We start from the raw sequence: 13,776 nt of genomic DNA, 5'->3' as shown, positions 1-13,776 counted from the left end.
TTCTGTTATCTATGTCAAGGGGATACCGATAGGACCCTGTATGTGATTGTTGTTGGAAAATATCCCAGTGATAAAGGTGTTAAAGAGGCATAGTTTCTTGTGCTTTCTCCCTCCCAGTGTTTGGCTATCATCATGTCCCTTTCTTGTTGCCTTTCTGTATGTGCAAAGTGCTTACAGCACGTATTGCAGTATTAATATTGATGTTATCTAGTTGGAATTATTTAATAAACTTTATATTTTTTATATACAACTATGTTGTTATGGATGTTCCTGCTCCGTTTTTTTGTATACATTTCAAACTAAGTTGGAGATACTATGGAGATATGGTAGATGTGTACCCCAGGAGTCCGGTTGCCACAGTGGCATTGCCTCCTCCACAGGGAGTAATGTCATGCCTGGAAGCAAGGAGGGTTCCCCTTACCAGTTGTCAGTAGGAGAGAAGTAGAGCAGAACCTGGGGAGTAGAGCTGTGATTAAACTCTCCCCAGAGCTGAGCGCTAGGAACCGGATACTGGAGTCCGTGGTTGCGTGGATACTGAAGACCTGGCAGCTAAATCCGGAGGGAAGGGGACTCTAGGTCTCCTGGCCCGATCTAAGACCCTGCGGCACAGCAGCATACCAGAGCCTGGAGCCGACACAAAGGAGCGGCACCTGTGATAGGTTTGAACTGCCTGCCATGCGGGCAATGGTTAGTTTTTAAAAACAGAGAGAGCAGTTAGCAGCAGGAGGGTGAGCAGTGAGGCAGCAAAGAAAAAAGGAGGACAACGCAGAAGGAAGGCTTCCGTACCTACCTGGCCAGGTGTATCCAAAAATTGCTCCCAGGCTGCCCGGCTCTCTATTACGATCTGTAATTTACTGTATCATTATTCATGATATTATTATATGCCTTCTATATTTTATTGCCACCCCTTGCTTCCTGGTCATTTGGAATCAGACTACTTACAAATAACATATATTTTTTCATATATAGGTTTTAGTTCACAATTTTCCTCTTTTAGTGCATTTTTCACTAATCAGATCCCTTATTTTTGCTTTCCTTGGATCTTCTTATGTCTCATCATTGTTCCATTTGAGAATGTCTCTTTGTAGCACGTATACACACCTCACCACCACATAGAGTGAAGAGAAAAATAAATTGTTTTTCACATGCACAAATACAGGTGCTTCTCACAAAATTAGAATATCATCAAAAAGTTAATTTATTTAAGTTTTTCAATACAAATAGTGAAACTCATATATTATATAGAGTCATTAAAAAGCAGAGTGATCTATTTCAAGTGTTTATTTCTGTTAATATTGATGATTATGGCTTACAGCCAATGAAAACCCAAAAGTCATTATCTCATTAACCCTTTCATGACCTTGGGATTTTCCGTTTTTCCGTGTTCGTTTTTTGCTCCCCTCCTTCCCAGAGCCATAACTTTTTTATTTTTCCGTCAATATAGCCATGTGAGGGCTTATTTTTTGCGCAACAAGTTGTACTTCTGAACGACATCATTGGTTTTAGCATGTCGTGTACTTAAAACGGGAAAAAAATTCCAAGTGCGGGGAAAATGCAAAAAAAGTGCAGTCCCACACTTGTTTTTTGTTTGGCTTTTTTGCTAGGTTCACTAAATGCTAAAAGTGACCTACCATTATGATTCTCCAGGTCATTACGAGTTCACAGACACCTAACATGACTAGGCTATTTTTTATCTGTGGTGAAAAAAAATTCCAAACTTTGCTAAAAAAAAATTGCGCCATTTTCCGATACCCCTAGTGTCTCCATTTTTCATGATCTGGGGTCGGTTGAGGGCTTATTTTTTGCGTGCCGAGCAAAAATGATACAATTTCGGTGCAGATACGTTCTTTTGATCGCCCGTTATTGCATTTTAATGCAATGTCGCAGCGACCAAAAAAACGTAATTCTGGCGTTTCTAATTTTATTCTCACTACGCTGTTTAGCGATCAGGTTAATGCATTTTTTTATTGATAGATCGGGCGATTCTGAACGCGGCGATACCAAATATGTGTAGGTTTGATATTTTTTTTTATTGATTTATTTTGAATGGGGCGAAAGGGAGGTGATTTAGACTTTTATATATTTTTTATTTTTTTCACATTTTTTTTTTATTTTTTTTTATTTTTGCCATGCTTCAATAGCCTCCATAGGAGGCTAGAAGCTGGCACAACTCTATCGCCTCTGCTACATAGCAGCGATCATCAGATGTGCTATGAGACCACAGGGTGGCGCTCACAGCTACCGGGGATCAGTAACCATAGAGGTCTCAAGGACCTCTATGGTTACTATACAGAAGCATCGCATACCCCCGATCATGTGACCGGGGGTCAGCGATGCGCTCATTTCCGGCCGGCCGGCTGGAAGCGCCGGTTAAATGCCGCTGACTTCAAAACAGCTGACATGTCCCGGCTTTGATGCAGGGTCACCGCCGGAGCCCGCATCAAAGCGGGGTTTCTGACCTCAGACGTACTATCCTGTCCAAGGTCAGAAAGGGGTTAAATTAGAACAATTAACAGAGAACATCTGCAAAGGCTTCCTGTGTTTAAAAAGGTCCCTTAGTCTGTTTCAATAGGCTCCACAATCATGGGGAAGACTGCTGACTTGACAGGTGTCCAGAAGGCAGTCATTGACACACTCCACAACGAAAGTAAATTTCCATTTAATTTGGAAATCAAGGTCCCAGAGTTTAGAGGAAGAGTGAAGAGACGTACAATCCAAGCTGCTTGAGGTCTAGTTTGATGTTTCCACAATCAGTGATGGTTTGGGGAGCCATGTCATCTGCTGGTGTAGGTCCACTGTGTTTTGTCAAGACCAAAGTCAGCGCAGCCGTCAACCAGGAAGTTTTAGAGCATTTTATGCTTCCCTCTCCTGACAAGCTTTTTGGAGATAGAAAATTTCTTTCTCCAGCAGGACTTGGCACCTCTCCACACTGCCAAAAGTACCAGTACCTTGTTTAAAAACCACAGTATTGTTGTGCTTGATTGGCCAGCAAACTCGCCTGACCTTATAGCTATGGGGTATTGTCAAGAGGAAGATGGGAGACACCAGACCCAACAATGCAGACGAGCTGAAGGCTGCTATCAAAGCAAAATAGGCTTCCATAATACCTCAGCAGTGCCACAGGCTGAAAACCTCCATGCCACGCCGCATTGATGCAGTAATTGATGCAAAAGGAGCTCAGACCAACTATTGAGTGCATTTGCGGAACATACTTTTCAGTAGTCCAACATTTCGGATTTTAAAAACATTTTTCAAGCTGGTGTTATTCTAATTTATTGAGATAATGACTTTTGAGTTTTCATTGTCTGTAAGCCATAATCATCAACATTAACATAAATAAACACTTTAAATAAATCACTCTGTTTGTAATTACTCTATATAATATAGGAGTTTCACTTTTTGTATTGAAGAACCAAAACAAATTTACTTTTTGATAATATAATTTTGTGAGAAGCACCTGTATATCAGGTAATATTTCATTTTTTTAACCCAATGTACTGGTATGTTTGTATGAGGCCTCTGTATGTGCTTGCTGATATTTGTGTTTGATTAGATAATTGGTACATGTATTAGATATACTGTATATTTAAATGTAACTTGGTCTGTTGCTCCTGGCGATTCATTTATGCATGCATACTGTTTATGCTATTCAGTGTGCCGGCGCATCCTTTGGATCCTGTCTTGATTTGTTATCTCTAATGATTTATCTGCACATGCATATTGTGTACTTTTTCCCTTTGGTTCCGTTTTGTACACAAGCCTGTTATTTTTGCGCATGTGGACTGTTTCCTTTATTTCATTACATTATCTCGCCTGCGTACAGTCTTTTTTGCTATTTGTGCGAGATCATCATTATTCGTGCACATGCCCACTATCTGAATCAATACCCAACATGCCGAACCTCTCCTGTAATCACTAAGTAATCGTGGAATCTTGACTGTTAGAAACTCCTGTAGCATTGGTAGCACTTTATATTATGTTCTATATTTAAGATTATTTCTTTTTCCATGTTTTTGGATGACATGTAAACTAAAGATATGAAACACTAATTCCACCCCTGAGGAATCTGAAACTCGGCGATGTGTGTGGGGATTTTCCTGCATCTCACAGTGATTTATTCTATTACTATGCATTGTGCACTTCCTATTATTATGGTGGTCATTTAGACAACAAATGTAACATATCAAAAACATTATGACTATAGACAAGAAATAATTAATTTTTTTCTTACTAATGCAAAATCAAGTAAGTAAGATGATTTAATTTCCAGGGTAAGAAGAATATAACATTGAGATCCAATAAGAGTCGCAATTCAAAAGAGCCTGCCTCCAGTCTACACCTCTTGGTAGTAGATTAACCCTTTCTACCACAAAATACTCAAACCTGGCAAGATCTCCTAGATGCACTCACTGAAATTGCTGGGATGCATTATAGGGGTTAGCAATATTGTGAGTATCCAAATCCAAAAAACTGTAATACATGTAGGGAGAGGTCCCAATCAATAGCAAGCCGATAAGAAATGAACCCCTATAATATAACTTAATTTATTATGGTTAAAACTCTTCAACCAACAAATATTTATAGAAAAGGTCTATATAGCTTTAATTAGCAGGGATACAATGCAAAAGGGGTTATCATGCTCTAGTAAATCCTATAATGTTGCTACCTGTCAGCAGAGGTTGGCACCCTAATATGTTCGATATGGCGTCCCCGCTCCACGTCTAGTCTCCCTAGGAACCCTATTACACACCTAAATCTAAAGTGCAGCACAGGTAGAAAATAACCAAACAGTACCTTGGATGTATGCCAATATCAGTCCAATATCATTAATAAACCACCAACCACAAATGTATAAGCAATATGTAAACATATACAGTTGAAACTAGAAGTTTGCATACACTATATTAAGAGACACATGTGCATGTTTTTCTCAATATCTGACATGAAATCAGAATAAACGTTTCCCATTTTAAGTAATTTGGGATTACCATAATTATTATTTTCTCATAAATGTTTCATAATACCACCAACTGGCACTTCACAATACATAGTTACCATATTCGGACTTACAACAAAAAGTGGCCAAATGAAGAGATCCAGAACAACATAAAATTAAAAACAAAGTACTTTATTAAGAAGAGTATATTCTAAAATACATATAACAATGTAATGCTAATATAAGAGGCGCCCTAACAAAAGGTGGGATGCTGTGGAGGGGTGAGGAGGGACGCTGTGGTCGTTACAAGGTGGACATCCTGATCTCTGCTTCTGGTAATCTGGACTTTATTGACTTTATGCATACTTAGGTAGCTTATGTTGTGCCAGATAGCATTGTCTCATATGTTCAGTATAGGATATATTATTGTCTTGGATATAGACTTTTACAGATTGCACATTCTATCTTGTGTCCCAGCGTCCCACCTTTTGTTAGGGCGCCTCTTATATTAGTATTACATTGTTATATGTATTTTAGAATATACTCTTAATAAAGTACTTTGTTTTTAATTTTATGTTGTTCTGGATCTCTTCATTCTACCACTTTTTGATGTAAGTCTGAATATTGTAACTACATAATTATTATTTGCCAAATGCCCAAAAAAGGAAAGAGTGAGAATGTTTCAAGGCATTTTTATTAGTTACTGCAAAGTCAAAAGTTTACATACATTTCATTAATATTTGGTACCATTGCCCTTAAACTGAATGACTTGGGTCAAACTTTTGGGATATCTTTCCACAAGCACCTCACAATAGTTGGTTGGAATTTGTGCCCATTCCTCTTGACAAAACTGGTGTAACTGATCCAGGTTTGTAGGCCGTCTTGGTCACACCTGCCTTTTCAGCATTGTCTTTAAATGTTCAATAGGATTGAGATCAGGGCTTTGTGATGGCCACTCCAAAACATTGACTTTGTTATCCTTAAGCCACTTTGATACCATTTTGGCAACATGCTTCTGGTCATTGTCCATCTGGAAGACCCATTTTCGCCCAAGGTTTAACTTCCTGGCTGATGTCTTGAGATGTTGCTTCAGTATTGCCACATAATCTTCTTTTCTCATGATGCCATTTATTTTGTTAAGTGCACCAGTCCCTCCTGCAGCAAAACAACCCCACAACATGATGCTGCCATCCCCATGTTTCACAGTTGGGATGGTGTTCTTAGGCTTCAAAACTTCTCCCTTTATCCTCCAAATGTAGCGATGGTCATTATGCCCAAAAAGTTAAATCTTAGTTTCATCAGACCACAGGACATGTCTCCAAAAATGAAGGTTTTTATTCCTGTGTCCATTTGCAAACATTAATCTGGCTTTTTTATGTTTCTTTTGGAGTAATGGCTTCTTGCTGGCAGAGTGGCCTTTCAGCCCATGTTGATACAGTACTCATTTCACTGTGGATATTGACACAATCTTACCAGCTTCTGCCATCATCTTCACAAGGTCTTTTGTTTTTGTCCTTGCGTTTATATGCAAATGGACTAAAGCACGTTCATCTCTGGGACACAAAACCCCTCTCCTTCGTGAGCGGTATGATGGCTGAACATTACCATCTTGTTTGTACTTTCCTATAATTGTTTGTACAGATGAACGAGGCACTTTCAGGTACCTTGACATTGTACCCAAGGATGAGCCAAACTTGTTAAAGTCCACAATTCTCTTCCTGATATCGTGGCTGATTTCTTTAGACTTTCCCCATGATGTTACACAAAGAAGCAGTGTGTTTCAGCAAGTGACCATTTTGCATAACACTAACCGTGCTAAACCGTGCTCCTGAAGAGACTGAGACGTCATGGATCATGAGGTCATTCCTCTTCAGATACTCCAGCATAGAATCTCTTAGAATACCCTCCAGGATTTCACCCACAGTAGAGGTTAAGCTTACTGGCCTATAATTTCCAAGTTCAGTTTTTGTCCCCTTGTTGAATATTAGCACCACATTTGCTATATGCCAGTCCTGTGGCACAGACCCTGTTATTATGGAATATTTAAAGATTAAAAATAATGGTCTAATACAGTACTTAATTCCTGTAGTACTCGGGGGTGTATCCCATCCGGGCCCGGGGATTTGTCAATTTTAGTGATTTTTAGATGCCGCCGTACTTCCTGCTGGGTTAAGCAGGTGACATTTAATGGGGAATTTTTATCACTAGTCATATTGTCTGCCATGGGATTTTCTTGTGTAAATACTGATGAAAAAAGTCATTTAGCATATTGGCCTTTTCCTCATCCTCATCCACCATTTCACCCAGACTATTTTTAAGGGGACCAACACTATCATTTTTTAATTTCTTACTATTTATGTAGTTAAAGAATATTTTGGGATTATTTTTACTCTCTCTGGCAATGAGTCTCTCTGTGTCAATCTTTGCTGCCTTGATTTGCTTTTTACAGATTTTATTTAATTTTCTGTATTTATTTAATTCCTCATCACTACCTACTTCCTTTAATTCTCTAAATGCTTTCTTCTTGTCACTTATTGCGCCCCTCACTGCTCTATTTAGCCATATTGGTTTCCTCCTATTTCTAGTATGTTTATTCCCATACGGTATATACTGTGCACAGGTCCTTTTCAGGATGCTAATAAACGTCTCCCATTTTCTTTGTGTATTTTTATGTCTCAGGATATTGTCCCAGTTTATTTCACTAAGATCATCTCTCATCCATTGGAAATTTACCTTCCTGAAGTTTAGTGTCCTTGTCACCCCTCTACTACACATCTTATTAAAGGATACATGAAAACTTATTATTTTGTGATCACTATTACCCAAGTGACCCCCAACCCTTATATTTGATATGCAGTCTGGCCTGTTGGTTAATATTAGGTCTAGCAGTGCCCCCCTTCTTGTTGGGTCCTGAACCAGTTGTGAAAGGTAATTGTCTCTCATAGTTGTCAAAAACCGATTACCTTTGCTGGAACTGCAGGTTTCTGTTCCCTAATCTATTTCAGGGTAGTTGAAGTCCCCCATAATAATGACTGCTCCTTGAGTCGCTGCTTCATCTATTTGATTTACAAGGATATTCTCTGCTGCCTCCATTATTTTTGGAGACTTATAACAAACCCCTATCAGTAATTTATTATTTTTTCCCCTCCCCTTTTCTCCACCCACAGGGACTCTACATTTTCATTAGATTCACATATATTATCATGCAGGATGGGTTTGAAGGATGATTTTACATATAAATACACCCCCCCTCGCTTATTTACCATATTTTTCGGATTATGAGATGCTCCGGATTATAAGACGCACCCCAAATTTTGAGGAGAGAAATAGGAAAAAACTTTTTTTTAACAAAATGGTGATGTTTCTTATAATCCATGCATCTTATTGCTTACCGGGGGTGGTGGCTGCGGTGAAGTGGAGTCCCAGGGTCGCTGCTGGAGGAGGCAGGAATGGAGTGTTGCTGCAGGCCACAGGCTGGGATGAGAGGTTGTGCAGGTGTCCTGTGCTATGGTGGTGGTTCCGGTGCTGTGGCGGGCTCCTGTGCTGCAGGGGGGGCTCCTGTGCTGCGGGGGTGTCTCCGGTTATGCTGGCATCTCCGGTGCTGCGGGGGCTCTGATGACATTTTGTGAAAGGCCAGAGCCCCTCTGACAGTTCTTCCTGGCTTTCCTGTGCAGTTGACTTTGGAAAAATGGCCGCCGGGAGGCGGCGCATGCGCAGATGGAGGTCTCGGCACCAAGATCTCGGGAAATGAGATTTCAGCACTGAGATCTCATCTCTCGAGATCTTGGTCCCGAGATCTCCATCTGCGCATGCGCCACCTGCGGCAGCCATTTTCCCAGAACCACTCCACAGGAGGAAACCACGGAACTGCCGGGGGGCTCTGGCCTTTCACGAAATGTTGGCAGAGCTCCCCACAGCGGCGGACACCCTAGGCAGCAGCAGACACCCTGGGCAGCGGCATCAGACACCCCCTCATCCCAGCCTGCAACGATACTGGTAAGCGGTATATCCGCATTGTAAGATGCACCCCCATTTCCCCCAAAATTTTGGGGAAAAAATTGCATCTTACAAAGCGAAAAATACGGTATACAGTCATTTCTGAACAGACTATATCCATATAAATTAACAGCCCAGTCATGGCTCTCGTCCAGCCATGTCTCAGATATCCCCACCATGTCATAATTATGTTCCAACAAAATTTTTATTCCTCCATTTTGTTGGTGAGGCTCCTGGCGTTAGTGTACATGCACTTTATGAGTCTCTGTGTACCTCTATTCTTTCTTAAATTATTAACTGTTCTAACCCCACCCCCCATGCCACCGCCACCCCCAACTTCCTTATTTGTGCCCAGGTCTCTACCTGCACTATCTTCCCCATCTATAAAATGAATACCCTCCCCCCATCCCTACTTTAAACACTCCTCCAACCTTCTAGCCATTTTCTCCCCCAGCATAGCTGCACCCTCCCCATTGAGGTGCAGCCCGTCCCTAGCATAGAACCTGTAGCCAACTGAGAATTCGGCCCAGTTCTCCAGGAACCCACACCTCTCCTTCCTACACCAATTCTTGAGCCACTTATTTATCTTCCTAATCTTCCCAAACGGTGATGTGAGCTGCCCCATAGACTAACACTGGTCCCAGTTCTATGCGATGTTTTCTCGCATAGCACTGGTCCGTATTATACGCTAATGTGACTCCGACCATTCTTATATCACGGGGAATCATTTATTTTTGAAACACACTAACTCTTAGCTCTTTTCCTAAGACTTATGGTTTTACTGGATGGCATGCATATGAAATAGCATGCTTTGTAAAGTTTTTAAAGGATATTTATTGAAACAAGACTTTTTACTATGTTCTGGATCCAACTCTTTTGCACTACAATTATAATTATACTACATGTGGAAGAGAAAATGAATGATCAAAAAAATAAGCAAGATCAATTCTTAAGCTAAAAATCATGAACTGATCATTGAGAAACCTAAAATATACCAAACCACATCAACACATTCTTGAGAAAGTCTATTAAAAAATAAAACAATTTAGTTGTTCAATTCAATAATTCAGTGTGTATGTAAAAAAGAATGTTAAGTGCATTTATATGTAATATTTTTTATTTTTCTGTTTATTTTTTCAGCTGTGTCACAAACTCTATGAAGTTATGACCAAGTTAGGAGATCAGCATGCTGATAAAGCATTTACTATTCAAGGAGCTCCAAGGTAAGACACCTGTCTATATAAGTCATAATTAATTTTTCAATTAATTAATCTCAGTTCTGTATCCCAATTTTTGAATGAGGTGAGTATTGCAAATTTGTGACCGATTCAGTGCCAGCACTTTCAGAAAAAAAAACAAGACTCGAGATGATCAGCAACTTCGTCTACAATCCCAGAAGATTGTGAAGAGAGATCTCACCGTTCTTCCATTTTTCCCCTTGTCTATACTGACAGGAAATATGCTAGAGAAGAAGCTAGGAAGGACATACCATACTTATCGGATACGTGGGACAACCACATTCACCTGTTATTAATGGGGCCATCAGGCACAGTAGTATATATTTTAGCCAGAAGGAACCAGCATGTGAGCCTTCTCAACCCACTAAGGCCGCATTCACACGTTCATTATTTTGTCAGTATTTTACATCAGTTTTTGTAAGCCAACATCAGGAGTGGAGCAATCAGAGGAAAAGTACTGTATAATAGAAACACGTCACCCCTTCTGCATCTTCGTACCTATTCCTGGATTTGGTTTACAAATGCAAATGTAAAATACTAACCAAATATGTAGCATGGCCTAATTTCCATTTGTTAGATCTAGAACTATTCTTCCCTAGATGCACTACTTTTGGAGAATATCTCTGTTATGGCACAATGATGACAAAAAAGTTAAGCCTCTTGGAAGAGGGGTAGGAGAAAAATGCAAAAATGAAAAACCACCTGGTCCTTAACCCCTTTCTGCCCTCGGACGGGATAGTACGTCCGAGGTCAGATCCCCTGCTTTCATGCGGGATCCGGCAGTGAGCCCGCATCAAAGCCGGGACATGTCAGCTGTTTTGAACGCTGACAGCGGCATCTATCTAGCGCTTCCGGCCATCCATCCGGACATAAGCGCATCGCTGACCCCCGTCACGTGATCGGGGGTCAGAGATGCGTCAGCATGACAACCAGAGGTCTCCTTGAGACCTCTATGGTTGTTGATGCCGGATTGCTATGAGCGCCACCCTGTGGTCGGCGCTCATAGCAATGCAACAATTCTATTACATAGGAGCAATCTCAGCTTCGCTTCTATGTAGCAGAGCCGATCGAGTTTTGCCAGATTCTAGTCTCCCACGGAGGCTATTGAAGCATGGCAAAAGTAAAAAAATCTAAAAGTTTAAATCACCCCCCTTTCGCCCCATTCAAAATAAAACAATAAAAAAAATAAAACCTACAAATATTTGGTATCACCACGTTCCGAATCGCCTGATCTATCAATAAAAAAAGGATTAATCTGATCGTTAAACGGCGTAACGAGAAAAAAATTTGAAACGCCAGAATTACCTTTTTTTGGTCCCCGCAACAGTGCATTAAAATGCAATAGCAGGTGATCAAAAGAATGTATCTGGACCAAAATGGTATCATTAAAAATGTCAGCTCAGCGCACAAAAGATAAGCCCTCACCCGACCCCAGATCACGAAAAATGGAGACGTTACAGGTATCGGAAAATTGCACTTTTTTTTTTAGCAAAGTTTGGAATTTTTTTTCACCACTTAGATAAAATGTAACCTAGACATGTTTGGTGTCTATGAACTCGTTATGACCTGGAGAATCATAATGACAGGTCAGTTTTATCATTTAGTGAACCTAGCAAAAAAGCTAAACAAAAAACCAGTGTATTGTATTGTAAGTGGATTGCACTTTTTTTGCAATTTCACTTCACTTGGAATTTTTTTCCCGTTTTCTAGTACATGACATGCTAAAACCAATGGTGTCGTTCAAAAGTACAGCTCTCCCCGCAGAAAGTAAGCCCTCACATGGTCATATTGACAGAAATATAAAAAAGTTATGGCTCTGGGAAGAGGAGAGCGAAAAACGAAAATGAAAATACCCCAGGTCATGAAGGGGTTAAAGGGAATCTGTCAGCAGGTTTTAGCTACCTAATCTGAGAGCAGCATAATGTAGGCAAAGAGAAGCTGAATCCAGTGATATATCACTTAATTTACTGAGTGCAGCTCTTCTGATGCAATCAGTGGTTTTAGATTTAGCAATGCAGCAGAGCTTAGAAAGCTAACCCAGGCCACATCAGGCTCTATACGTACAATGTCTATCGACAGTGAGCTGCTTATCACAAAAGGGGTTGAGTCACACTAGGAGGCACAGAGCCTCTGTGTCCCAGCAATGATAAGCTCCTGGTGCTATTAAAATCATGGCAAGTAAACAACAGCACGGAGCTTGAAGGAGGCATCACTGAAATCTGGGTTGTATTCCCTACAGCATGCTGTCTTCAGATTACATGGCAAAAACCTGCTGACAAATTCCCTTTAACAGGTCAGATTTATTAGAGACTTGGTGTCTGGAATTTACTACCTCAAAAATGAAAAATATAATAAATTAAAATGAAAGAATATTGTAATCAGTATTATGTAAGTGGTAGATCTCATGAATGATTGGTAAAATATAGCATGGCTATCAGTCAAGGATAATACAAGTGAGTGTAAAGATTTGGTTGAATTAATTATTCATATCTTATTTGTAAATTAGACTTTGTAGTTGCCTAACTAAGTTCTTGAGAAAAAAAAGGATACTTTTTTAATAAAAATAATTTTATTTCTTTAATACTGCAACAGAAAACGATGGTGAGTGCTTTGGCTTACCTCCTAGGTAAAAGCAATGAATTGCCGGACTTTTCGAGGCTGAGTGACTGCTACGCTCATGCAGATTGATACTAATTAGCTTAGTGATCCCTTATTGCCCTTCTAGAATCCGCTTTCCTATTTTACATTTACATTTTGCAGAGGTTATTTTTTAGAAAACAATATCTGACGATAAATATTTCCACACTGTCGAATCATCTCTTTCCTAATGCAAAATAAAAGTATTTTTTTTTCTTCTGCATTAGTGATTCCGGTCCACTCCGTATTGCGAAGACCCCGTCTCCACCAGAAGAGGTTTCACAGATACCTAGTCCATTAGCAAGTCCTAACCATACATTAGCACCTGCATCCCCAGCACCAGCAAGACCTAAATCTCCTTCACAGGTACGTAGAGATCATATCGCAGAAATAAATGCTATGAATGTATTTAATCCCTGTATAAATTAACATAAACCTTCACTTAAAATATTTATACTCTACTTGGAGCCTTTGCTTTCATATTCAGCTATTACCCAATATTCTTCTCCTCTAAATTAGGAAAGTTCATCTGGAATTTGTTAGACCCCATTATAAATCAGTTGAACCTTGCGAGCACAAGGGCCTTATTAACTAATAAAGCCTTATATATTACATTTATTAAAGGGAACCTGTCACCCCCAAAATCGAAGGTGAGCTAAACCCACCAGCATCAGGGGCTTATCTACTGCATTCTGTAATGCTGTAGATAAGCCCCTGATGTATCCTGAAAGATAAGAAAAGGAGGTCTGATTATACTCACCCAGGGGCGGTCCCGTTTCTGTTCTGGTCCGATGGGCGTCGCAGTCCGGTCCGGGGCCTCCCATCTTCTTACGATGACGTCCTCTTCTTGTCTTCAGGCTGCGGCTCCGGCACAGGTGTACTTTGTCTGCCCTGTTGAGGGCAGAGCAAAGTACTGCAGTGCGCAGGTGCCGGGCCGCTCTGACCTTTCCTGGCCCCGGACCGCGACGC

At 40.4% G+C, this 13,776-nt stretch overlaps 1 protein-coding gene across 6 annotated transcripts in view; it reads left to right on the top strand.

The window, feature by feature from the left end:
* The window catches only part of AMPH (amphiphysin), a 425,845-nt gene that overhangs the window by 296,036 nt on the left and 116,033 nt on the right, over window positions 1–13,776 (top strand). For all 6 annotated transcript variants that reach the window (XM_077269267.1, XM_077269266.1, XM_077269265.1 and 3 more), the window contains exons 9-10: window positions 10,073–10,155; window positions 13,035–13,173. In XM_077269267.1, the coding sequence (XP_077125382.1) occupies window positions 10,073–10,155; window positions 13,035–13,173 (222 nt within the window). The remainder of the gene's footprint in view (window positions 1–10,072; window positions 10,156–13,034; window positions 13,174–13,776) is intronic.

Source organism: Ranitomeya variabilis, chromosome 6, assembly GCF_051348905.1.
Source record: "Ranitomeya variabilis isolate aRanVar5 chromosome 6, aRanVar5.hap1, whole genome shotgun sequence".
NCBI classification, from domain to species: domain Eukaryota; kingdom Metazoa; phylum Chordata; class Amphibia; order Anura; family Dendrobatidae; genus Ranitomeya; species Ranitomeya variabilis.
This window is presented reverse-complemented; position numbering and strand designations above follow the sequence as displayed.